Source organism: Corythoichthys intestinalis, chromosome 10 (assembly GCF_030265065.1).
Source record: "Corythoichthys intestinalis isolate RoL2023-P3 chromosome 10, ASM3026506v1, whole genome shotgun sequence".
NCBI classification, from domain to species: Eukaryota; Metazoa; Chordata; class Actinopteri; order Syngnathiformes; family Syngnathidae; genus Corythoichthys; species Corythoichthys intestinalis.
Genome location: NC_080404.1, coordinates 52761921 through 52786116, shown reverse-complemented (window position 1 = coordinate 52786116; position 24196 = coordinate 52761921). Strand labels below are relative to the sequence as shown.

Below are 24196 nucleotides of genomic sequence, written 5' to 3'. Positions count from 1 at the left end.
TTATCAAGTACATTTCCCCCAAAAATGCGATTTATACTCCGGTGTGACTTATATATGTTTTTTTCCTCTTCGTTGGGCATTTTATGGCTGGTGCGACTTATACTCAGGTGCGACTTATAGTCCGAAAAATACGGTAATTGAAACCAAGTCACTGATGAGAGGTTTAAAGCTGCCCTGCCCACTATAAAACACGCACCTGGTAAAAATTTTCTTGGTGAAAAAAAAATCCCTTAAAACACAACAATTGGAGTTTCATTAGTCAAACTGATACTGTGGTATGAAAAAGTGTCTGAACCTTTTGGAATTTCATACATTTCTGCATAAAATCACCAACAAATGTGATCTGAGCTTTGTCAAAATCACACAGATGAAAAAACAGTGTCTGCTTTTACCAAAACCACACAAACATTTATAGGTTTTCATATTTTAATGATAGCATGCAAACAATTACAGAAACGTGCAAAAACAAGTAAGTGAACCCTCTGCCTAAGGGGACTTAAAGAGTAATTGAAACCATTTTTACCAAACAATTTAAGTCAGGTTTGTGCCCAATCACTGATGAGTGGTTTAAAGCTGCCCTGCCCACTATAAAACACACACCTGGTAAGAATTGTCTTGATGAGAAGCATTGTCTGATGTGCATCATTAGAGCTGTCTGAAGACCTGCGATCAAGGATTGTTGGTTTGTATAAAGCTGGGAAAGGATGCAAAACCATCTCTAAAAGTCTGGATGTTCATCAATCGACAGTCAGAGAAGTTGTCTACAAATGGAGAGAGTTTGGCACTGTTGCTTCTCTCCCAAGGAGTGGCCGTCCACTAAAGACTATGCCAAGAGCCGACATACGGCTCTCCGAAGGAAACTGCAACAAGGATGTGACCCCTGAAAAACATGAATTTGACGCTACAATATTGGGAACTGCCCAAATCCTGTTTGGATCCACAGACTGGAATAAAGTCAGAAACTCCAAAGAACAGTCGGGGGCATCTTGTAATGCATGGTATCTATTGCCCTCTGCCCTCCTACAACGTGTCTCATGTTATTCTGAGCCGTCGTATGTGCTTTCACGCGTACATGCTTCTGTGCTATAAAAAGATCGGGACAAGATGATGCGTTGACTTTAGATTCTGGACACAACTCTGCTCACTTCTTTTTTGCCATTGACAGTCACACAACATTCGGAAAAGGAGATGGCAAATAAATAGCAAGGTGGGGCTGTTACATTGATAGATGTCCTATTCGTTTTAACCTCTCGATGCCTGAATTTACAATTAACAACTACAGTGATATGAAAAAGTATCTGAACCTTTTGAAATTTCTCATATTTCTGCATAAAATCACCATCCAATGTGATCTGAGCTTTGGCAAACTCACACAGATGGAAAAAAAACCTGTCTGCTTTAACTAAAACCACCCAAGCATTTATAGGTTTTCATATATAAATGAGGACAGTATGCAAACAATGACAGAAGGGGGTAAAATAAGTAAGTGAACCATTACATTTAATATTTTGTGCCCCACACCCACTTTGGCAGCGATAACGTCAACCAGACGCTTCCTGTAGCTGCAGATCAGTCTGGCACATCAGTCAGGAATAATTTTGGCCCATTCTTCTCTACAAAACTGCTGTAGTTCAGTCAGATTCCTGGCATGTCTTGCATAAATCGCTGTCTTTCGGTCATGACACAGCATCTCAATGGGGTTCAAGTCTGGACTTTGACTTGGCCACTCCAGAACATGTATTTTGTTCTTCTGAAACCATTCTGAAGTCGATTTACTTCTGTGTTTTGGGTCATTGTCTTGTTGCAGCATCCATCGTCTTTTTAGCTTCAACTGTCCGACAGACGGCCCCAGGTTTTGCTGAAAAACTTTTTAATTCATTCTTTCATCAATGATTGCAAGTTGTCCAGGCCCTGAGGCAGAAAAACAGCCCCAAATCATGATGCTTCACGGTGGGGATGAGGTGTTGATGCTGGTGAGCTGTTCTATTTTTCTTCCACACATGACGTTGTGTGTTATTCCCAAACAATTCAACTTTGGTTTCATCAGTCCACAAAACATTTTGCCAAAACTTCTGTGGAGTGTCAAAGTGCCTTTTTGCGAACATTAAAGGAGCAACAATATTTTTTAGAGACAGCAGTGGCTTCCTCTGTGGAGTCCTCCCATGAAAACCAATCTTGGCCATAGTTTTAGAGATATTGGAGATATTTAAATATTGGACTGTGCCAGTGATTTCTGTAAGTCTTTAGTCGACACTCTAGGGTTCTTTTTTTACCTCTGAGTATTCTGTGCTAAACTCTCTCCATTTGTAGACAACTTCTCTGGCTGTTGATTGATGAGCACCCAAACTTTTAGAGATGGTTTTGTATCCTTTCCCAGTTTTATACAAATCAACAATCTTTGATCGCAGGTCTTCAGACTGCTCTGATGATGCACATCAGATAATGCTTCTCAGCAAGACACTTCTTACCAGGTGTGTGTTTTATAGAAGACAGGGCAGCTTTAAACCACTCATCAGTTATTGGGCACACACCTGACTCAAATTGTTTATTAAAAATTGGTTTCAATTGCCCTTTAAGTCTCCTACTTGTAAAACCCAAAACCCATTTAACCCATTACATATAACATATAACCCATTAAAAACCCATTAACATTAAAAATAACCAATAAAAGCATGAAATATCCCTGACCAAAAAAAGCACTTATTTCTGGTGTTTGAGTACAGTAAAATTCAGAGCAGTTTTTTTTTTTGCCTAGCAGAAAAAATGCGGGTCCGAAGGGGTTAAGGCTTCTTAAATAGTGGGGCGGGTCCCTCTAGGGGGGCGCAGAGAGATGTTGAGGGTGGCGCATGTAACCTTGGGGAATATACTTTTTTCTCATACTAGAATAAAGTGTAATTGCACATCCACTCAGTGGGTGGCAGTGCTGCTCTCATTTTCAGCGTGTGCACAGTATTTTTGAACCAAACAAGAGCACACAGTAAAGAGCACTGGAGATATGAAAAGCTTAGACAAGGAAATATGACGAAGCATATGTAGCATTTAGCTTTTGGCTTTGACTTTTAGTACAGTGGCAGATGAGGAAAGACCAGACTGTTTACTTTGTCTAAAAATGTTAGCAGCAGACAGCAAGAATGATTTTTTTCAGCGATTGCCATTGCCATATTTCCAACAATCCTCCCACTTTGTCAGTGTTACATCGGTAAACCAGCAAACAATGTCAGCATCATATAAGGTGGCATACCAAGTTGCTCAGTGCAAAATAACCTCACACAATGTTGTTCATCAATTTGAATTTATTATTTATTGATCTTATGAAATTTCATTTTTCAGTAACAAACGGTTAAAAAATGTATCCAGGGCCGGCCCAGGCCATTTGGGGGCAAAATAATGCCAAGGGGCCCATATTTTTGGCCCACGATTTCGTCACAGTGTAGTGTGAAACCCATACATGCAATCCAACCCAATATACATATTTTGTATATTAATCAGATTTTGTTGCACTGCATACTTCAAACTTCTCACCCCAAATGATTGTCAGTACTTACAGTAGATGGCGCCAAACCTTTTTCTAAAAACTTTTATTTTTTAAGCTTGTAATCAAGTATCAAAACTCACAAATTCAAGGATAAATTCTCTTCGACATATTCGTGCATCTATTTTTCAAGCAAGTTTGAGCACCAATCATCGCAAAGCAGGTTCAACGTCACTCCCCAGGTTGCCAGATTGTAATGACATGAAAATGGATGTTTGCATAGATAAACGGCAATGTGCGCCACATTATTCACGATGCTCGATTAACAACATATAAAATGAGGTTGCCAGATTGGGGGCCCCCTAGTGGTCAGGGGCCCTAAGCAGCTGCATAGTCTGCATATAGGCTTGAATGTATCAGTGTATTTTTACAGAATTGTTTTTTTTTTTTTTTTTTTACACTTTATTGTAAGTTGATCTATATTACCTTTTTCTTTAATATTAAAAAGAAAATGTTATGCTGCTTATGCAGAGGTGTACTTATAATAAGAATTTTATATACAAATAATGCTACGGTATATTTACGGTGGGGGGGCGGAACGCTTACGTCTTCCTTGGGGTGGACGTAACAGAAAATAATTGAGATACAATGGGTTAAGGAGTGAATAAACGAACGATGAGGGTTAAAAAAAAAAAGAAAAGAAAAACGTCATAATTCGTGCATTAAAGGGTTAATACCGTCAATTCAAAACGTGGTTGGTGTTCGCCAATTTTAGTCACTATTTATAGAAAAAGAAACTCATGCTGAGACATTTCTACCCTTTTTTCAATCTGATTTGCCAAGAATTACTGGATGTACACAACGTGCCTTGTGTTATAACAAGTGGATTTTATTCTGAAGATCAAATATACATTGAATGATGTATGTTGTACGTGCGTTTTCCGTCTTGTGCGTGTAGTTGCCACGTCCTCTTTGCTTTGTTGCAAAGTATTGCGGGAGGAGTGACACACACCGGCGATGTTGTTGTGTAACATTTGTCCAGTTCAAACTTCTCCATTTACCAGAGGGCCCCTGGATGGGCGTGGTCACAAGTGGGCCGACACGATTGGTCGTTTTCCAAGTCAATAAGCTCAATTCGCACCCCGATTGGTCAGAGAAAGTCAACCTCTTTCCCCCTTTCAACTTGTCTGGTGCCCGTCCAGTCCAGGCTCGGGTTCGAGCGTCTGTCCGTCTGCGTGTTGCACTCGGCTAAACTTTTCGGGGGAACACTGCACCGGGGGAGCTTTCGGTTGGGTTCTTCAAAGTGAACTTTTAGATAAAGGCGAGCCCCGTTGAAACTTTAGTCTTCACTCGAGTTGGACAAAGAAAGATGGCAGACAACGAGGAGCAGCAAGTGTCGTCCAGCTCGGCGCTCTTCACTGAGGATTTCCACCACTACCAGGCCGAACCCGAACCCGACCTGTACAACGACATGCCGCATTCCAAGCAGGACCTCTTCAGCGTGGACGACATCGTGGACTTGGTCGGAGGAGCCCACGACGCCCTGGAGAGGCACATGGTCGAAGCCGGCGAGCCGCACGAGTTAACGGAAAGCCTCAAAGAAGAGCCCAGCTTGCTGGAGCTGGACCCCGAGCCGCAAGTTCTAGAAAAAGAAGAAGAAGAAGAAGAGTACCCAGTCCCAGACTCCACCAGCTTCAGCTCCCCCCACATGCCTTCACCTCCCGAAGCGGAGCCACAGGTTTGCCCGGAGAGCGACGCCCTCCCCGCGGCGGCTCCGACTCCAGCTCCAGCTCCAGCCCAGCCAGCAGCGTCATCCCCCGCAGAGGAAGCGCAGCCACCGGCGGACACGCAGCGAGCACCGGCTCCGGCATCTTGTGAGTATCCGCAAAGCTTCAAAGACTCTAGTCGCAACCGGGGGATGATTTTTGTGTTGCTTCGTCTCATTTCAAGCGCGATTTGAACAAATTTTTCGGGGGGCTGACTTGGGGAAGGAGGGGGTGCTAACAACGATGCCCGCTTGTGGACGTCTAGAAGCGGCTAGCATTGCCGTCACACCCCGTTGGGGCTCGGTTTCTTTGCTAACCTTGAAAGCAATATTTCCCTAGACGACACCAAAGAAATGAGGTTAAAGACATGAATTTCGCTTTAATGTTATGATGAAACTTAGAATTCGCTGTTTTTTTTTCTCCCAGTTAGCCGGTTAGCTAGCAGCTAATTGCTTCATGACGGGGACTCGCAGTGACACGAACCCCCTCGTGTTGCGCCGCTGAAAGATTGTAACGCACTTGAACGTCAAGAGGGAGTCGTAAAAATAAGCCAAATTGCATTTTGAGGAGGGTATTTAACGTGTGTCGACTCGGCAGGGTGGTCTCCGCCCCGGGCTGACAGTCCCCCGATGCGGCCCACCTGTTTCGACGCCTCACGTCACAGGACGAGATGCTGCATCATCGTCTGCTTTCACGCCTCACAATCGCACTAAGAACTTGACAAATCAATCCGATTTGTGTCACTAGTTGTTTATACTTATGTGCAATGTTCGAGCTTTACCGAGGGCGTTTATTTTTATTTTTTTTATATGGGAGCCTGTGGGCAGCGTCCATCTGCTCGTCGCCTCCGCCCGCAGCTAGCGCCCAGGCTAGTTCCATTATCGGACAACCCCAAATCCCTTCTTTTTTGGGGCTTTTAGCGAAATATCAACATAAAACGGTTAATAATTGTGTTTGCGGACATATTTCTCGCGTTGAAAACTGAAAAAGTGGCCGATCGACGACGGATGTTTTGTTTGTTCGTCATTCGCAGAGCGCTTGTTGATGTTAGTCTATTAGAATGTAAGCTCATTATCGTTTCGCCGAATAATTTGAATGCATTTGAGCTAAGTGAAGCGACTGAGATGTGGGACTGTCCGAAAATGGAAGCCCGGGGAATCAGATTAGTCACAACAAAGGAATCTGCTCAACGTCGCCACCCAGTTTTCCTCCCAGCATCTCCACCCTATAAGGATTCCACCTAAGCCGAGCCACTTTTTGGGTATCATCCTAACCAACACCCTGAAAACTACAGGTTAGCAGAAAGGCCTTGTTGTGATTAGTATGAGCATCCTTTGATGGATTAAAAGGAAAAAAATGAATATGATTAGTGTTGTTAGCTTTGAAGGTGGAGAGGAGACAGATTGCAGGCAAACAGGCCTGCAGGCATGGAAGAGGCCGAGCGAAGCGGGGAGTCAGGGCGGGGCCGCCTGATGGACTAAACACACCGAACAAAGACACGGCTAGGTTTAGCTTGACATCTTTAGCCTCGATTCACTTCTGTCCATCTAAATCTTATCATTTTGACTGTAGGAAAGGTATGATGTGGTTCAGGGATAGTATTAAATACTATTTAATACTCGGTATCGGCACCTGATACGACTATTTTTGGAGTCTGCTTTGGTCACAAGATTTGATCAGATCCAGGTGTTTCAAAGAAATCAAAGAACTAGGCCAGGGGTCGGCAACTCAAAATGTTGGAAGAGCCATATTGGACCAAATGACACAAAAAACATGTCTGGAGCTGCAAAAAATTAAGCCTTATATAAGCCTCGTAATGAAGGCAACACATCCTTTATGGATCTATAAGGGCTGCAGCTATCGATTACTTTAGTAGCCGATTAATCGATTAACTAGTTAGTTCAAGTAATCGGATATGGAACATGAAAAATTTAAATACCTGGGATGAGCCTCAAACGGTATAAGGGTTCAGATTCATATTCTCACAAAAAATGGCTAAATTTACCTATAAATTATGAATGCATTAAAAACATTAGCCCAAACAAAAACTTGGTCTTAACCGGGAGCAGTTGGGTTCAGCCATGTGAAATGAGGCAGACCAGAGGACAGTGTATCCACCCTAATCAATAAACCTAAATGTACACACTTTCAAAATAAACAATTACAACGCCACTTTAATTAAACGAATACATGAAGCAACAAGATTTAATTTGAACATTTTTTTTCTTATTGAATATTCGAGTTAATTGATTAATCCTTGCAGCACTAGTATTTAAGTTAGCTATATTACACTATGATGAAAATGACTACTGGTTAGTTGGCTACAATTACACAATGAGCCTTCATGATTACCGTATTTTCCGCACTATATGGCGCACCTCCAATAGATGGCATATTTTAAAATTTATATATATATAAAGGCGCAAAGTATTATAACTAGAGTTGGGAATCTTGGGGTACCTAACAATTTGATTACGATTCAAAGGATACGATTCAATTATAACAAGATTTTTTTTTTTTTTTTTTTAAACCTGTCCTGTTCTGCTGTTAGACACTGAGAATGGAAGTGTAAAACCTGAGTTATGCTCCTGCGTTGCTGTGACGGCGAAGTGACTACGGCGTCAATGAGCATTCGATAGTTCTGCATTCCTCTGTAATGCACCGCCAAGCCATTAGAGGGGTGTGGCGTTGTCTTTGTACAGTTGTGGGGTACGCTTGTCGACTTCCTCTAGTTTAACGGAGAAAAAATAAACAATGCAAGATGGAACACTTGAATGTGGATCTTTCACTCATCAACATTGAGTAAATGTTGATCATACAAATGTTGAGGCGCAGGCGACACAGAAGACCGTTTCGAGGCGGTCTGTCTGAGTTTTGATGCTGCACAGAGAGTCTCGCTAGCCTCTGGTGGAAACCAGCAAGCTGTGGCGGCTAGTTTCAAACTGGTGTCGAGCACTGCGGCCAGCGTTTTGTTCGAGGTCTGCAAACCCCTCCGGCCCGATTTGTTTGCCGTGTCCTACAACCAGCCAGTGGGAAGCCATAGCAGATTCTGGTGGTTATGGAACTTCCCAAACTGCTTTGAAAGCCTTGATGTTGACGTTATCATAAAAGCACCGAGGCACTCTCAGTGGTGATGTATCGAGTATGAACTGTCTGTTGTTGAAAATTAAACATCAAAACAAGTCTTTTGACACGAAACCTGTGCTTTATTCTTCATATACTTGAAGTGTGACACGTAAATAAGCCACATACTCAGAGCAAATATATTTACACCATAAATGATGAAGTGCACCAACCAAAAATACAACATAAAGTGATAAAAAGCTGGCAGTTTTTGGCCGACTGGGTCACTGCTTCATGTGGCCATTCGTTTCCGAACACATACTTGTCTCGGTGGTTCTTCCATTTTTTTATTCAATCGCTGGCTGACATCCGGCCCCGCATTTTCAGCAATCTTCTCCCACCAATTGCTTACCATTTGGAAATCTTCATAATGTCTTGACGAGACATTGTAGAAGTTGTCGTACTTGCTCGTTGATACACTCGTCGACTTGGTCCATTTTTGCATGTAGCAAAATTATGTTTGACAATGGCGGTGATTTCGCGCTGGACCGGAAACAACAGTCTGAGCGGACCAATCACAGTCCATTTCTGCCACGTCATATGCGTCGACGTGACACGAAGTCATAAAATTCTGGAGGTGCACGTCAGGCTACGGCGGAGGGTCGTAAATCGGGTCTTTCCTTGACAGCGCAGGTCTGACGCCGAAACATAACTCGGCTTTAAGTGTTCGGTTGCTCTAAACAGTTTTAATGTTCCACATTGAGAGTATGACATATTCCCATTGTGATCATTCAACATACCTCGTTTATTATGACAAAGCAGAGAACAGGAAGGGATTATGGGGGAACAGAAGAAAAGAAAGAAAAGAAACTCAAACAACAGTAAGAAATACATTGAGCGCCTACACTAACTATGAATATGTTGGTGCTATCGTCAGCTAGATGTATTTCCATTTGACACCATGTGGGGGGCCTGTTGACCAGGGAAAGAATGGGCGGGGGAATCTATAAGATGAGTGATTGGGAGGGGTGGAGTGTAGACAAATCAGCTCAGTGATCTCGAAAGCAGTAATCGTGTGAATCCCTTTTGAGTGTAAGCCCGTCGGCAACCGACCCAAAACCACGAGAGCCAAGCAGGCGCCACCCCAGGGCCACGGCCCCCAGCCAGCCTGGGGAGGGAGGGTGATCGGGTGTGGGGCAGGGAGCCCATCCTTCCTCCCGCAACCCAGCAAAGGGGCCACCGTCACTAGGGTTGGGCATCGTTTGAAATTGAACGATTCCAGTTCCGATTCCGATTCCACGTTTCGATTTCGGTTCCGAACAATTTTCCATTTCGATTCTTTTAAGAGGCAGAGTAAAAATTAAAAAAATGCAGCGTAAAAAAAAAAAATGCGTAGTTTATATTTAAGTCTTACATCTCGATGATTTTTTTTTTAATTAAATGAACTTCTCACAGGGCTAATTTTAACTTGTATATAGATATCAGTCTTTGAACTCGAGCAATTTTTTTCCGATCGGTGGTCAAGGCATCGAAACAAGGTATCGAAATTTAAAAATTGGAATGATTCCGGGAGCATCGGAGTGTTAGAAACGGTTCCCATCGATGCTCGATGCCCATCCCTAATCGTAACCCCCCCACACCCCCGGGATCCAAGGTGGTCCCGCGTGCCACCCGCACCCCTATCAACCGGCTTTCAGGGATGGGAAGAGGGGACGTACCATCAACCCCCGGATCCGTGCGCTAAAACCTTGAAAGGGAAACACAACTGAAAAGAGAGTGCGGTTGGATTGACCACGGAATTAGAAAACGCGGCTCACTTCAGACAACAAGCAGATAACAATAACATAGGGATTGCATTGCCGAAAAGGCTTTATTGAACACACAAAAAACACGCGATCGAGATAAGAGAGACAAAAAAGGTCGGTGACAGTAGGGAGGAAAAACTGCGGTGAGAGGCAGTCAAATGTAAAAAACAAGGCAATTATGCAACTAGTAACGAAGGGATATAAAAACTGTCAAATGGCAGCAAGTCAATATCTCTGCAAGCTGCCTAGGATTGATTTTAAAGATACTGCTGATGAGTTAAAATTGGATGCAGGTACGACATTGGGAACTCATCCCACAGCTTTGTACCAAAAAAATCTGACAAGCAGCAGAATGTGACAAAATAATGTCAGTCTTCATACTGGCTTCGCTTGCCAGTTAGCACAGCTATTCTCCCAGACCAGCCCTCCTGGAATCTACTTAAATCTCGGGTTTCTGATTTGACGACTCCTGCTGTGACTCTGCCGTCGTTTCTCATGAGACGCTTGAAAAGACAGGAGATCTAGCTGACCCACATGCTGGTTTTGGGTCACCTACATCACTTGGATCGTGCCAGCGAGGCGTCGGGTCAGGTGGATTACCAGACTGTTTGTTGTCTCGGTGTCCCGGTCACTGATCAGAGCCGCAAGCTGTTTTGGTTACCGTGCCGACATATACAGCAGCTGACTGACAGATGGACAGACAGCGCACCGAATGTGACCTGACCGGTCAGCCTGAGCGCGGCTTGTCTTTTAGCACTGTCACGGCTCTGCCGTGCTTACTCATAACCTGCTGAGTCATTGGCGTTTATGCTAGAGGATGATGCCTATGTAAAATCGTAAGTTTTGCACGATAGGGCACTACGGTTGGCGCTAATGTTTTAAACTATTGACACACACAAAAAAACCAATACTAGATATAACATAAATATGGTAGCATTTGGCTAGTTCTGGTGCTAAAGTTTTACTATTTGACACTCAAATACATGATACTCACTGTAACATAAATACAATTAAAAATACTTGATAATCGATATAAAATAAATGCAGTAGCCTTTAGCTAATTGTGGTGCTAAAATTTTACTATTACTACTAAAAAAATACTGGATAGAACATGAATACGATAAAAATACTTGATACTCAAGGTAACATGAATACAAAAGCCTTTGGCTAATTCTGGTGCTAAAGTTTTACTATTTGACACTCAAATACTCGCTACTCGATATAAATACAATAAAAATAATACTTCATACTCGATATAACAAATACGATAGACTTTAGCTAATTCTGACACTAAAATGTTACTATTACTACTATTAAAAAATACTTGATACTCACTGTAACATAAATACAATTAAAAATACTTGATAATCGATATAAATAATGCAGTAGCCTTTAGCCAATTATGGCGCTAAAATGTTACTATTACTACAAAAAAAACATACTCGATACAATATAAATACGATAAAAATACTTGATACTCAAGGTAACATAAATACGATAGGCTTTGGCTAATTCTGGTGCTAAAGTTTTACTATTTGACACTCAAATACTTGATACTCGGTATAATATAAATGCAATTTAAAAAATTACTTCACACACGATATAACACAAATATGATAGCCTTTGGCTAATTCTGGCGCTGAAGTTTTGCTACTGACATTCAAAAAAATACTTGATTTAACATGAATATGTTAGTCCTTGGCTATTTCTGGTGCTAAAGTTTTACTATTTGACACTCAAATACTTAATACTCACTATAAAATAAATAGAATTAAAAATACTTGATACTCAAAATAAAATAAATGCAGTAGCCTTTAGCTAATTATGGTACTAAAACTTTACTATTACTACTACTATAAAAATACTTGATACTCGATACAACATAAATACGATAAAAATACTTGTTACTCAAGGAAACATAAATAAACACTTGATTTAACATAAATATAGTAGCCTTTGGCTAATTCTGGTGCTAAAGTTTTACTATTTGAAACTCAAAATACTTGATACGAGATAGAAAATAAATGCAATTAAAAAATACTTCATACTTGTTATAATATAGAGTAGCTAATTATAGCGCTAAAATTTTACTATTGACACTCAAAAAAAAAAAAGCTTGATACAACATATATACAATATAAAAATACTTCATACTCAGTATAACATAAATACGGTAGCCTTTAGCTAATTATAGCGCTAAAATTTCACTATTGACACTTAAAAAAAAAAACTTGATACTCGATACAACATAAATACAATAAAAAAAATACTTCATACCCAATATAACATAAATACGGTTGCCTTTGGCTAAATCTGACACTGAAGTTTTACTACTGACACACCAAAAAGTACTTGATACTCGATATAACGTAGGATAAAAAAAAACAACAACTTAATAATCGATATTAATACAGGAGCATTTGGCTAATTCTGGTGATAAAATTTTACCATTGACACTCCCCCAAAAATATTTGATATTTGATATAACGTGAATATTGCAGCCTTGGGCTAATTTTGGCATATTTTACTATTTCACATGGGCACATTGGGATGGCGATATTCAAACGATATATTGTGAAGACCCACCGAGAACACCCCAAACAAAATAAAAAGTGACCCAAAATCAACAGGAAGTGACCCACAATCAACTCATTGCCTGCCATTGTCAACGATAGACATGTAATTCATTTCAAATGGAGGAGTGGCTGTGAATGCTTGTCTTTCAGTAATATTGACAGTGATAGACGTCCAATTCATTTCGACTGGGAGGGGTGAATGAACATTTATTAGCACTGTTTGTAAAAGTTGTTTTCAATGGTTCAATCCTAGGTGCTCTACATGGCTGGACGCTAAATGTAAACCACAGAGGTAACCAAACGTTCCACCGGATAAATGATCTGTGATTGACAAATAGAACCACCAATCAGACTTGTGGTTGATTGCGACTGATTGCACTTAATTCACTAAAACTAATCTGAGGCCACGCTGATTATTTTATTGGTTAATATAAAAGTCTTAATGTTTGCTTGACTGCACCGCACCCTGCCTGCTGCTGTTCTTTCCATTTTACACTTCCTGCCTTTATATTCCGAAATTCCTTCAGGGAGTTTCAGCTGTTATGCGACCCATTTGCCCGCACAAAGGAACCTTTGACTTTGCAAAGTCCGTATGTTAGCGCTACGGAGTGATACCAATATCCTTATTTTATTTGTTTTAATGTCAAATTCACTCAGGTGTTCACTTTTTGTGGTTAAACGAGAGCTAAAATCATCTATTTGGATGACTGGTTGAATGTTTCTTCATCTTGGCTTTAATCACAAGCAAATATCTGTCATCTGAATGCTTGTAATTGTATTTTCTCCTTTCGTGTCCTTTATCACATGGCTTCACACACAGCGGAGTAAACAGGGCCTTCATGTTGTGGTGTTTGGACAGGCTAAGAGAGTTGGTGGTAGCTAGCAGCCTTACACTGTTTTTTCGGTGGACAGTTTTAAGATTTTAGGGTTTTCAAGACTTAAAAACAAGACATATCATAATACTTCGCAACTCGCTTTATAGTATTTTAGTAGGTCTAAAACTGCAGTAGTTCCTTGATATTGCTTCATTTTGCTGCTGCTAGCAGGGTTGGGACTAGCTAGTTGCTTGCTGCCAATGTTTTCTTAGTGGACAATTTTAACTCATTCACTCCCAGCCATTTTCACCAGTCTTTTTCCATTCTTTAGAAATCAGCATTAGAAAATAGTAGCTTAGTTTGAGCAATTTTCCAATTTCTGATGAAAAAAAACAGAAATTGAGCGTTTTGTAAACGCATACATTTCAAACATAACTTGAACACTGGTATTTTTTGCTTTTGTGACATCCCAAACATCTGAATAATGTTTGCCTTCTACAAAATAACATAAACAACAAGACAAATAGAGCTTTTGATAGCAAAGTAACAATTTACACATAGCTAAACTATTGAACTGAGAGATGACGCTGTTGTGGCTGCTACAGCCGGGGTAAACTTTTCCCTCATTGCTGCCTGACTTATCAAAATGGATTTTTTTTAGCCTTTCTTTTCTGGTGACCCCTGCCTTGTGGCGGAGTTCGCCTGGGGAACTTGTGTGGGGATGTTGTGTTCCTGGGGGGGAACTGGTTTGGCTGAGTAGCGGGGGACGCGAGCGGCCGAGCACGGCGGTGCGGGCTCTGCTCAGCGAGCAGCACGGACTCAACGGCATCGTCCCCTGCACTGGTGGTCCTGGTCGTTCTGCTTGGTCGTCCAGCGCCTAGCATCCCGGGCGTCCTCCCGGTTGTTTTGCTCGGTCGTCTGCCGCCTGGCATCCTGGACGTCCTCCTGGTCGTCGCACTTGGTCGTGTGGCCCGGCCGTGTCTTACCAAATGCGCTACTGCCCTCCAGTGGCCAGTTTTATTGCTTTAAAATGGATTTTCAGCATTGTGCTTTGGAGCGAAGTTGCATCAGAACCTAGAGATGTCTCTTGTGAAAAAAAAACGTAAAAGACGTGTAAATAAGTATTTCGGACACTGAAACAATTAAAAATGGAACATATTTATACGTTTTTGGGCACGTTTTTGGGAGCAAATGAGTTAAAAGCCAAAAATTGGTATTGGTGCACCACTCCTAAGCAGTGTTGCTTTTATCAACAAAGACAATATAAGAAGAAAATATTTTGTCGACGAACAATTTTTTCATGACGATGACGAAACAATAACAAGCTAAAAACGTGTCTCGGGAGACTGAAATATAACGAAACGAATGCCAGTTTTCGTCTGACGAAACGACGAGACAAATGTGCCATAGTTTCCATCACATGTTCACAATGTGTGACATTTTATGCGTAGTTAGCCTGCTTCGTTGCAGTGTCTGGTTGTGTGACGTGATGTGCTGCATTACACTACCGCCCAACTCACCGGTGTCTTCCCCTCTCCAGGCTTGTTTGTTTTGCAACACACAGTAAGATTTGTTTTCTTATTTTGGCAAGAGAGAATATGCAATGTTGCTTAAGCCTTTAAAGGTCAGTGCTGAGTGATCATTGCACACTAAATGTAGCTCTTAGCTTTAGCATTACATTATCATTAGGCCAGTGCTAACGGCGAGCATTCTCCTAAACTCAATGCCAACTATTTTTAGACACAGTACGTGGCGTCCAGGTGGGTAAATTTTATTGAAAGTAATGTACAGTTTTGCTGATTATAGTGTATTATATAGTGGGGCAAATAAGTATTTAGTCAACCACTAATTCTGCAAATTCTCCCACTTGAAAATATTAGAGATGCCTGTAATTGTCAACATGAGTAAACCTCAACCATGAGAGACAGAATGTGAAAAAAACCCCCAGAAAATTACAGTTTGATTTTTAAAGAATTTATTTGCAAATCATGGTGGAAAATAAGTATTTGGTCAATACCAAAAGTTCATCTCAATACTTTGTTATGTACCCTTTGTTGGCAATAACGGAGGCCAAACGTTTTCTGTAACTCTTCACAAGCTTTTCACACACTGTTGCTGGTATTTTGGCCCATTCCTCCATTCAGATCTCCTCTAGAGCAGTGATGTTTTGGGGCTGTCGTTGGGCAACACTGACTTTCAACTCCCTCCACAGATTTTCTATTGGGTTGAGATCTGGAGACTGGCTAGGCCACTCCAGGACCTTAAAATGCTTCTTATGAAGCCACTCCTTTCTTGCCCTGGCTGTGTGTTTGGGATCATTGTCATGCTGAAAGACCCAGCCACATCTCATCTTCAATGCCCTTGCTGATGGAAGGAGATTTTCACTCAAAATCTCTCGATACGTGGCCCCATTCATTCTTTCCTTTACACCAGACATGTCCAAAGTCCGGCCCGGGGGCCAAATGCGGCCCTCGGTCAAATTTCATCCGGCCCCCAGCCTCTGTCATAATAATCATTAACATCTGGCCCGCATAGACTTAATATATTGGTCAGCAGTACTGCTACCAGCATATGAAGTAGCTTACACACTAAATGCTGCTCCTCATTTACCCACTAAAAGGAAGCAGCACTCTAAGCTCATTACCCCGTGTGACCCTTTACTCCCAATTTTCTAAAATGGCGACAATCAACAAAAACTGTTGACTGCGACGGCCAATGCTTCAGGGATAGGTGGAAATTGGACTATTTCTTCACTAAAATACACAACAGCTGTGTCTGCTTAATTTGCAAAGAGACAGTGCGCTGTTTTTAAATAGTTCAATGTTAGGCGATATTACCAGAGGCGATATTACCAAACAAGACACGCTGACACGTACGAAAAGATTACAGGGAAGAAACGAGAAATTGAAGCAACTTGAAGCTAGTTTAATTTTACAGCAGCATTATTACATTATTACATTACATATAACAGCAGTATTTCGCAAGAGCCCGAGAGTCTAAAGAGCGCCACAAAGGCTAGTTGTGAGATTGTTGAAATTATTAATTTAAAAAAATTAGGGCCGCAGCTATTGATTATTTTAGTAGTTGATTAATCGATGAACTAGTTAGTTCGAATAATCGAACATGAAAAATTAAAATACCTGAGCTGAGCCTCAAACTGTATAAAAAATAACTAAGGATTGACAAAAGAACAATGGATAACTTACATAGCAAATGTCTGCTAGCTTAAATGCTATAAAACACTAACGTTTTTTTTTTTTTACAATGCTCTTGACAAATCGTTCAGACACATATTCCGACAAAAAAAAAAAAAAAAAAACAGCTAAATATACCAATAAACTAAATTACGAATGCATTTTTTAAAAAATGCATGAAAAAATTATGTTGGTTTTAACATGGAGCAGTTGGATTCAGCCATGAGAAATGAGGCAGACTAGAGTGCAGTGTATCACTTTAATTAAACAAATACTCGAAACAGCAAAATTTAATTCAAATCTTTTTTTTCATTTATCGAATACTGGAGTTAATTGATTCATCGTTTCAGTACTAAAAAGTTTCAGCACTAAAAAATAAATAAATAAATAAAGCAAATGTGACACACAGAATGGCTTGCTAGCATTTCCTTAAATATATTGTTCCACATAAAGGACGTCAGCCAAGGTCGGCCCTCCACATTTTTACCACACCAAATCTGGCCCCCTTTGCAAAAAGTTTGGACACCCCTGCTTTACACAGATCAGTCGTCCTGGTCCCTTTGCAGAAAAACAGCCCCAAAGCATGATGTTTCCAACCTTATGCTTCACAGTGGGTATGGTGCAATTCAGTAGTATTTTTCCTCCAAATACGAGAACCTGTTTTTCTACCAAAAAGTTCTATTTTGGTTTCATCTGACCATAACACATTCTCCCAGTCCTCTTCTGGATCATCCAAATGCTCTCTAGCGAACCGCAGACGGGCCTGGACGTGTACTTTTTTCAGCAGGGGGACACGTCTGGCAGTGCAGGATTTGAGTCCCTGGTGGCGCATTGTGTTACTGATAGTTGCCTTTGTTACTGTGGTACCTACGGAGCCCCCCGGGTGCCAGGATAGAGAAAATAAATAATCATAGCCAATCTGTACCCACAGATTACTAAACTACCCACAGTTTACTAATCTGTGCCCACAGTTTAGCAATGACCCGGAAACAGTAGTCACCAATGTTTGGCGGGGACTCCGAGTCCAAACGCCGAGGGACCGACCGAGCAACCATCTGCACCATTTGCCCTCGGCGAACAAAGGGGTTTTAAAAGGTAACTATTGCGCGTTTTCTTTGGTAGGCGTCTTTCAGGTGTCATCAATCAATATGGCATGTTGTGTTTGCACATTTTCTGTGCTGCTGTCGTGTCCGTGTGTGCTTAATTCAAGTAGTGTTCATTTGTCAACACACAACATGCCATATTGATTGATGACACCTGAAAATGTAGACGGCTACCAAAGAAAATGTGCAATAGTTACCTTTTAAAACCGCTTTGTTCGCTGAGGGCAAAAGGTGCAGGTGCTTGCTCGGTCGGTCCCTCGGCGTTTGGAGTCCCCGCCAAACATTGGTGACTACAGTTAGCGGGTCATTGCTAATCTGTGGGTACAGTTTAGTAATCTGTGGGTACAGTTTAGTAATCTGTGGGTACAGATTAGCTATGATTTTTTTATTTTTTCTACCCTGGCAGCCGGGGGGCTCCGTAGGTCCCAGCTCTCTGTGTCCCCCTTGTGTGGTTCTGAGATTTTTGCTCCCCGTTCTTTTTATAATTTTGACGCCACGGGGTGAGGAGGGAGTTGAAAGTCCGTGTTGCCCAACGACAGCCCCAAAACATCACTGCTCTAGAGGAGATCTGCATGGAAGAATGGGCCAAAATATCAGCAACAGTGTGCGAAAAGCTTGAGAAGAGTTACAGAAAATGTTTGGCCCCCGTTATTGCCAACAAAGGGTACATAACAAAGTATTGAGATGAACTATTGGTTCTGACCAAATACTTATTTTCCACTATGATTTGCAAATCAATTCTTTAAAAATCAAACAATGTGATTTTGTTTTTTTTCTACATTCTGTCTCTCATGGTTGAGGTTTACCCATGTTGACAATTACAGACCTCTCTAATATTTTCAAGTGGGAGAACTTGCACAATTAGTGGTTGACTAAATAATTATTTGCCCCACTGTATATGACAAAGATTAATAAGTAGACTTGGAATAAAATTAAAAGGGCTGCCAAAAACAACACTGCTACTAAATTTGACTGAGCGACATGAAATTTGGTAGACATAATCATGTATAGCCTTTGTGAAGTCATCAGGCCAGATTGACTCCTATGGTGTACACGTAAGACACCGCAGCTCTTCACGGGATGTCCCATTTGCGGTGCGGATGAGTCAGGAAGCGGTCTGACTGGAGTTGACGTAATGGAGGCTGATGCTTCTCTCATCCCGACAAGCTGACTGATTTTGCACTCTGTCGCTTTCTGTCCTTTGTTCCGCAGATGTTCCTTCTTCTCCTTCTAAAGCTCAGCCTCAGACTCTGATGCAATTCCCTACAGGCAAGTTCTATCTCTGCTCGCTTTGTTATCCCGCTCTGCCGCTTTGTCTTGGTGTCCACTGTAGTGTCATTGCATTTGTGTATTCCCGTCACTCAGTTTAAGTGAAAAAATGCATGCCACAAGTAGACTTCACTCGTGTAGCGGGAGATGCTTGTGATTGTGCGCCCCTCGTATACTTGCATTGTGTTGGTCCAGCGCGACGGTAAATGTAGCATGTTGCTGATAATGATTCTTGTCAGCGGTCACAAATTGGACATATTTCAACCGCCACGTTTGATATTGTGCTTTGAGAAGAATCATTACACGGCAATTTGGTAGGCCACACCTAACACGGACTACTGACGCAAGGCCTGGGGACATATCGGATGACCCTCGCGTATCAGCCCGTAATTGTAGATGGGCGTCAGACAAATGCTGGAAAGTCTCAACTGTGGCAGGTTATTGCTAGGGGTGGGAACCTCTGGTGTATTGTTTGAAAAATATGTCCATTTTTAAATAAGGCTGCCATCAAAATGTTTTCAAGTTGATTACTGTCCATGTTAACACATTGGCCGCCACTGACGGCCAGATGTCCAATGAGTTTTGACTGTTAGGGCGGAATGAACAAAGGATTAGGATTAGGGCTAGCTAGCCAGCCAGCTAACACTGAATTTTTTCTTTTTTTTTTTTTTTTTTTGTAACTCGGTCACAAATATTTTTATTATAATCATATAATCTCAAAATCAGAAAGAAATTACGGCAATTTTATTCCCAACTGATTTTCTTGCGACTGAAATTTTAGTGAATAAAAGTTTTTCAGCTAAAATTTTTCCGAGATTTAGAATTTCGGTACCAAAAGCAAATCTTTTTCACTTAAAAGAAATAAATGCCAATTTTGCAGTGTTGCCAACGTTTTGCCTGTTAATTTTTCGATTCACCGGCGTGTAAAATATAAAATTTACAAAGATTTTTATTTTGCCTGTTCAACATTGATATGCCTTGTCATTAGTGCTGCAACGACTAATCGAATAACTCGAGTAATTTGATTAGGAAAAAAAGATTCGAATGAAAATTTGGTGCTGCGAGTATTCATTTAATTAAAGCGGCATTTTAATGGTTAGTTTTGAAAGTGTTTGCATTTAGTTTTATTGATTTGGATGGAGACACTGTCCTCAAGTGACGATGGTGAATATGACATAACTCATTTTACATGGCTCTTAAGACCAACATAAGCTAAGTTCTTTTTGAGCTACTGTTTTTTTCTAATGCATTAGTAATTTATTTAATAGGTATATGTAGCAGTTTTTTTGTTGGAATATGTGTTTGAACCATTTGTTAAGAGCATTGTGGGAAAAAAAAAAAAAACGTAAGCATTTTGTAGCATTTAAGCTAGCGAACGTTTGCTATGTAAGTTAGCCAATTGTTCTTTTGTTGTACTGAGAGCCTCATTTTTTAAACTTTTTTATACTGTTTGGAGGCTCAGCTTAGGTATTTTAATGTTTTTAAGTTCCTTATCCCACTACTCGATAATTCGAACTAACTACTTCTTTGATTATTCGACTACTAAAATAATCGATAGATGCAGCCCTACTTGTCATTGAAATTATTTGCTGCCATTGACAAACATCCAATTAATTTTGACTGGGCGGGGCGAATGAACATTTGTTCCACCAATGCGTTAACATAAGCACTACTGCGACAACTGCTGCACAGCCTGTCAATCTTCTGATTTGCTTCCTTATAGCTCAAATTGTCAGAGACTCAATTGGGTTACATCAGTGGAAATGCCCACAAACCACAGTTGAGCATTCAGTAACATTTGTCTGGTCTTGATATGCGAAAGTCTTTCAGTGCCCAGGTCTGGTGGGCACCGTACGGAATGGAGTTTGTCTTTTGATATGTGCTGTATTGCGTTCTCCCTCCCTCTTCCCTTTCTACTCAAGAACTTGGGCAGAAGGGTGATTCCCCTGCTCCAATTTCCCCTCTTTCCCCTCTCCACTCCCCTGATTCCCTGGAAGAGCTCTCTCTGACGGAGAGCCCCAACCAGCCCTATCCCTCAGGATCGGCTGCACCCCAGGGCTCCCTATCCTCTAAGGCCCTCCAGTCCACGGAAATGCCCTGGGAGGAAGACCAAGATGACTCCGGACCGGACCGTAGTCAGAATAGGGGTGAATTAGATAATTTAACTGGTCCTTACTTGAGTTTAGGGAAAGACCCAGGGCCCCACATTCTATGCGAAGACAGTGGAGTGTCCTTCTCGCCCGAGGAGAAGCAAACTAGTTTGGACCCAGAGTCTCACGTTGCCTCTAACCCAACAGAGCACTGGGATTCACCGTTCCTTGCATCGCAAGACACCTCCAAGGTCTCCATGGATCCCTTCTCCAAGGACGCGCCGGCTGTCGGCTCTCCCGGGTACAAACCGGAGCTGCACAGCGACCCTTCTGATGATGACGACGACTTGATGTACGAAGTCAAGAAGAATAATAACCCCTTCGATGGCTTTTCCCCGCTGGCCGACAGCAGCTCCTATAACTTTGGAGAGTCCAAATCTGACAACCGGGCAGCTAAAGTGTCAGAAAGTCCCACTCCAGATCTTGTCCAGTACAAACAATCTGAAGAACTCCAGGATAGCCCACTTTCGTTCGTCGACGAGGGCAAGACATTGGAGACTGGCACGAAGGCTCTTGAGTCCTTCATGAAGCCGGTCGGTCGGTTCTCGCCTGGTGTTGAAGAGGAGGATGAAGACGAAGAGGAGGATAGTGCTCTTCCCCCGTCGCTTCCAGACATCCTGAAGTCTTCCCCGCTCAACCCTGACAAACTGGACTCTGGTTCTTCTGAGGGAAGTCCAGAGGAGCAGAGTCCCATTCTTGAACGTAGAATGATGGAGTCGCCCAACCCCCCGATCAACCTCTCCGCCAACAACCCCTTTGCGCTGGATGCAAAAGTGTCTCTGCTCAAGGAGATGGCCGACGAGATGGAGGTGAAAGTGTCTGAAAAACCCGAAGATGTGAAAAGCTTCGGAGCGTTTGATCTGGTCAAAGAGGCGGAGGAGACTACCCCCGCGCAGGTGAAAGTCGAGGAACCTGTCAAGCTGGAGCAGAAAGATTGGTTCTCGAGTCACGCAACCCCCCAAATGACTGAGAAATTTGAGCCTCTCCACTTTGAAAGCAAGAAAGCGACCGTTGAAGATTCAGATTCCGAGTCGGCGACCGCAGACTCTCTGTCTCCGGTCCTGGAAGCCATGGCCAAGAACCCTGCCGTCTTCCAAGTGGAGAAGGGTGACACCCAGGTGGAGCCGGAGGTGGTCGAAGAAGTCTCCGAGCACGAGGTCTCGTCTGAGGAATTTGAGTTCATTGAAAGACCGCCTAAAGGAGCCATAGATGAGTTTCTGGAGGCTCTTGACACGTCCAAGTCGGCGCCTCCTAAAATCCCGGAGATACCTGTAGATGACGACGTGAGCTTTGAGCGGAAAGGGGCTTCTGCTCCGGCGCCTCCCGAGGTGGCTGTCGAAGCCCCGGGTCCGAGCTCGTACCGCCTCCTGACCCAGTCCTCCCCCCAGAAGAGCAAGGCTGAGCTGGAGAAACCGCCAGTCCATTCGGCGGCGCCCAAGAGTGCGCTATTCAGGATGCCGAGCGTGAACCTTTTAGCAGGTAAACAAAACCACTCCGGGCATGGAAAGCATCCACCCACCCGCATCCCCTTTTCATTGGCTCCATCGATATCACTCCCATCGCTCTTTTGTTCCTCCTCCGTTGTTTTTTCCCAAGCAACCGGAAACCTCTTTTCACCTTAAATTCCATCACGATCTCCTTGGTGCCACTCCACTTTTCTTGGCTCCACTTCACTTTTCATTTTGTATTTCATTTCACCCTTTTATTATTTGAACAATGGTAAGTAAATTTATTTTTTTTCCAACTAAACAAGCTAATTCTAACATTGCAACTCACAGTTCTTATCTGAAAGCAACACTCGGGCACAGGCATGTGTGCCAAGATAGCAGTCCCTCTTGCCCTGCCCACTTTCTAACTTACCAGCATTGGATTAATGAAAATAACTAAAAACAAATGCTGAATTTTTTTTGTAACTCTAATTGAACATTTTAACGCATTGGCTGCCATTGACTGAAAAACCAGTTGCTTTTTTAAAATTTGCATTTATAACACTCAAACTAAAGAAGCACATCATCAGCCTTCCTACTGTTAATTCAGTTTAATGTTTTAATAAATAAACTCACTGACGGCGATAGACATCCAGTCTATGGTTGTAGCTATTGAATATTTTAGTATTCTACTGAAATTTAATCAAGTAATCGGATAAACATTTTTTTTAGTAAAAGAGCAATTATAAATATAAATGAGAAAACAAGACATTTCACCTAATATTGAACTATTTTTAGACAATCGATGTCTTCATTTTAGATGTACGTCGTTGAAATCAGCCTATAATTGCATCACAGATTGGACAAGAAAAAAAACAAATTCACTGCTTTCACTAGGAGTGTGACAAAATATCGAAATGTTGATATATCGTGATACTTTGTATCCCAAAAGGTTATCAATATGCTCCTGCCAAGAATTGAGATATCGTTTTAAAAAGGTGTCAAGGGCTATTTGCAGGCCATGACATTGACTGGATGAGTCTTTCTCCAAGGAATGCTTTAACATTTTTAGGTCTGTGGCATGATGCATTGTCATCTTGGAAAATGACAAACATATTTTAAACTGAAAGCTGTCTAAAATTTCCATGTAAACTTGTGCATTTATTGAAGATTTAACCACAGCCCCAGTGCCTTTGCCTGACATGCAGCCCCATATCATCTAGGACTGAGGGAATTTTGATGTTTTCTTCAGGCAGTCATCTTTGTAAATCTCACTGGAACAACACCAAACAAAAGTTCCAGCATCATCACCTTGTCAAGAGTCAAGAATCTGCATTGGACAAGGTGTCAAGAGTCAAGAATCTGCATTGGACAAGGTGATGATGCTGGAACTTCTGTTTGGTGCTGTTCCAGTGAGACCTTAAATGGCCCAAAATTACCTAATTGCCTGGCATTGACTGCCACAGACGTTCAATCCGTTTGAAGTGGGAGGGTGGCAGCGAATGGGATTGGACGTCTACTAGTGATAGTCTTCACACTAGAAGCTTGTTTTTCTG

General features: G+C 41.9%; 1 protein-coding gene across 4 annotated transcripts in view; it reads left to right on the top strand.

Moving 5' to 3' along the window:
• The first annotated feature begins 4546 nt into the window (after positions 1–4546).
• LOC130922597 (reticulon-4-like) overlaps positions 4547–24196 on the top strand; it is a 64427-nt gene continuing 44777 nt past the window's right edge. Inside the window, exons 1-3 of one of the 4 annotated variants that reach the window (XM_057847442.1) lie at positions 4547–5346; positions 19007–19063; positions 20986–22692. In XM_057847442.1, coding sequence (XP_057703425.1) covers positions 4842–5346; positions 19007–19063; positions 20986–22692 — 2269 coding nt within the window. In that variant the 5' untranslated portion in view covers positions 4547–4841. The remainder of the gene's footprint in view (positions 5347–19006; positions 19064–20985; positions 22693–24196) is intronic. The other 3 variants (XM_057847443.1, XM_057847444.1, XM_057847445.1) reach the window with 3 other exon arrangements.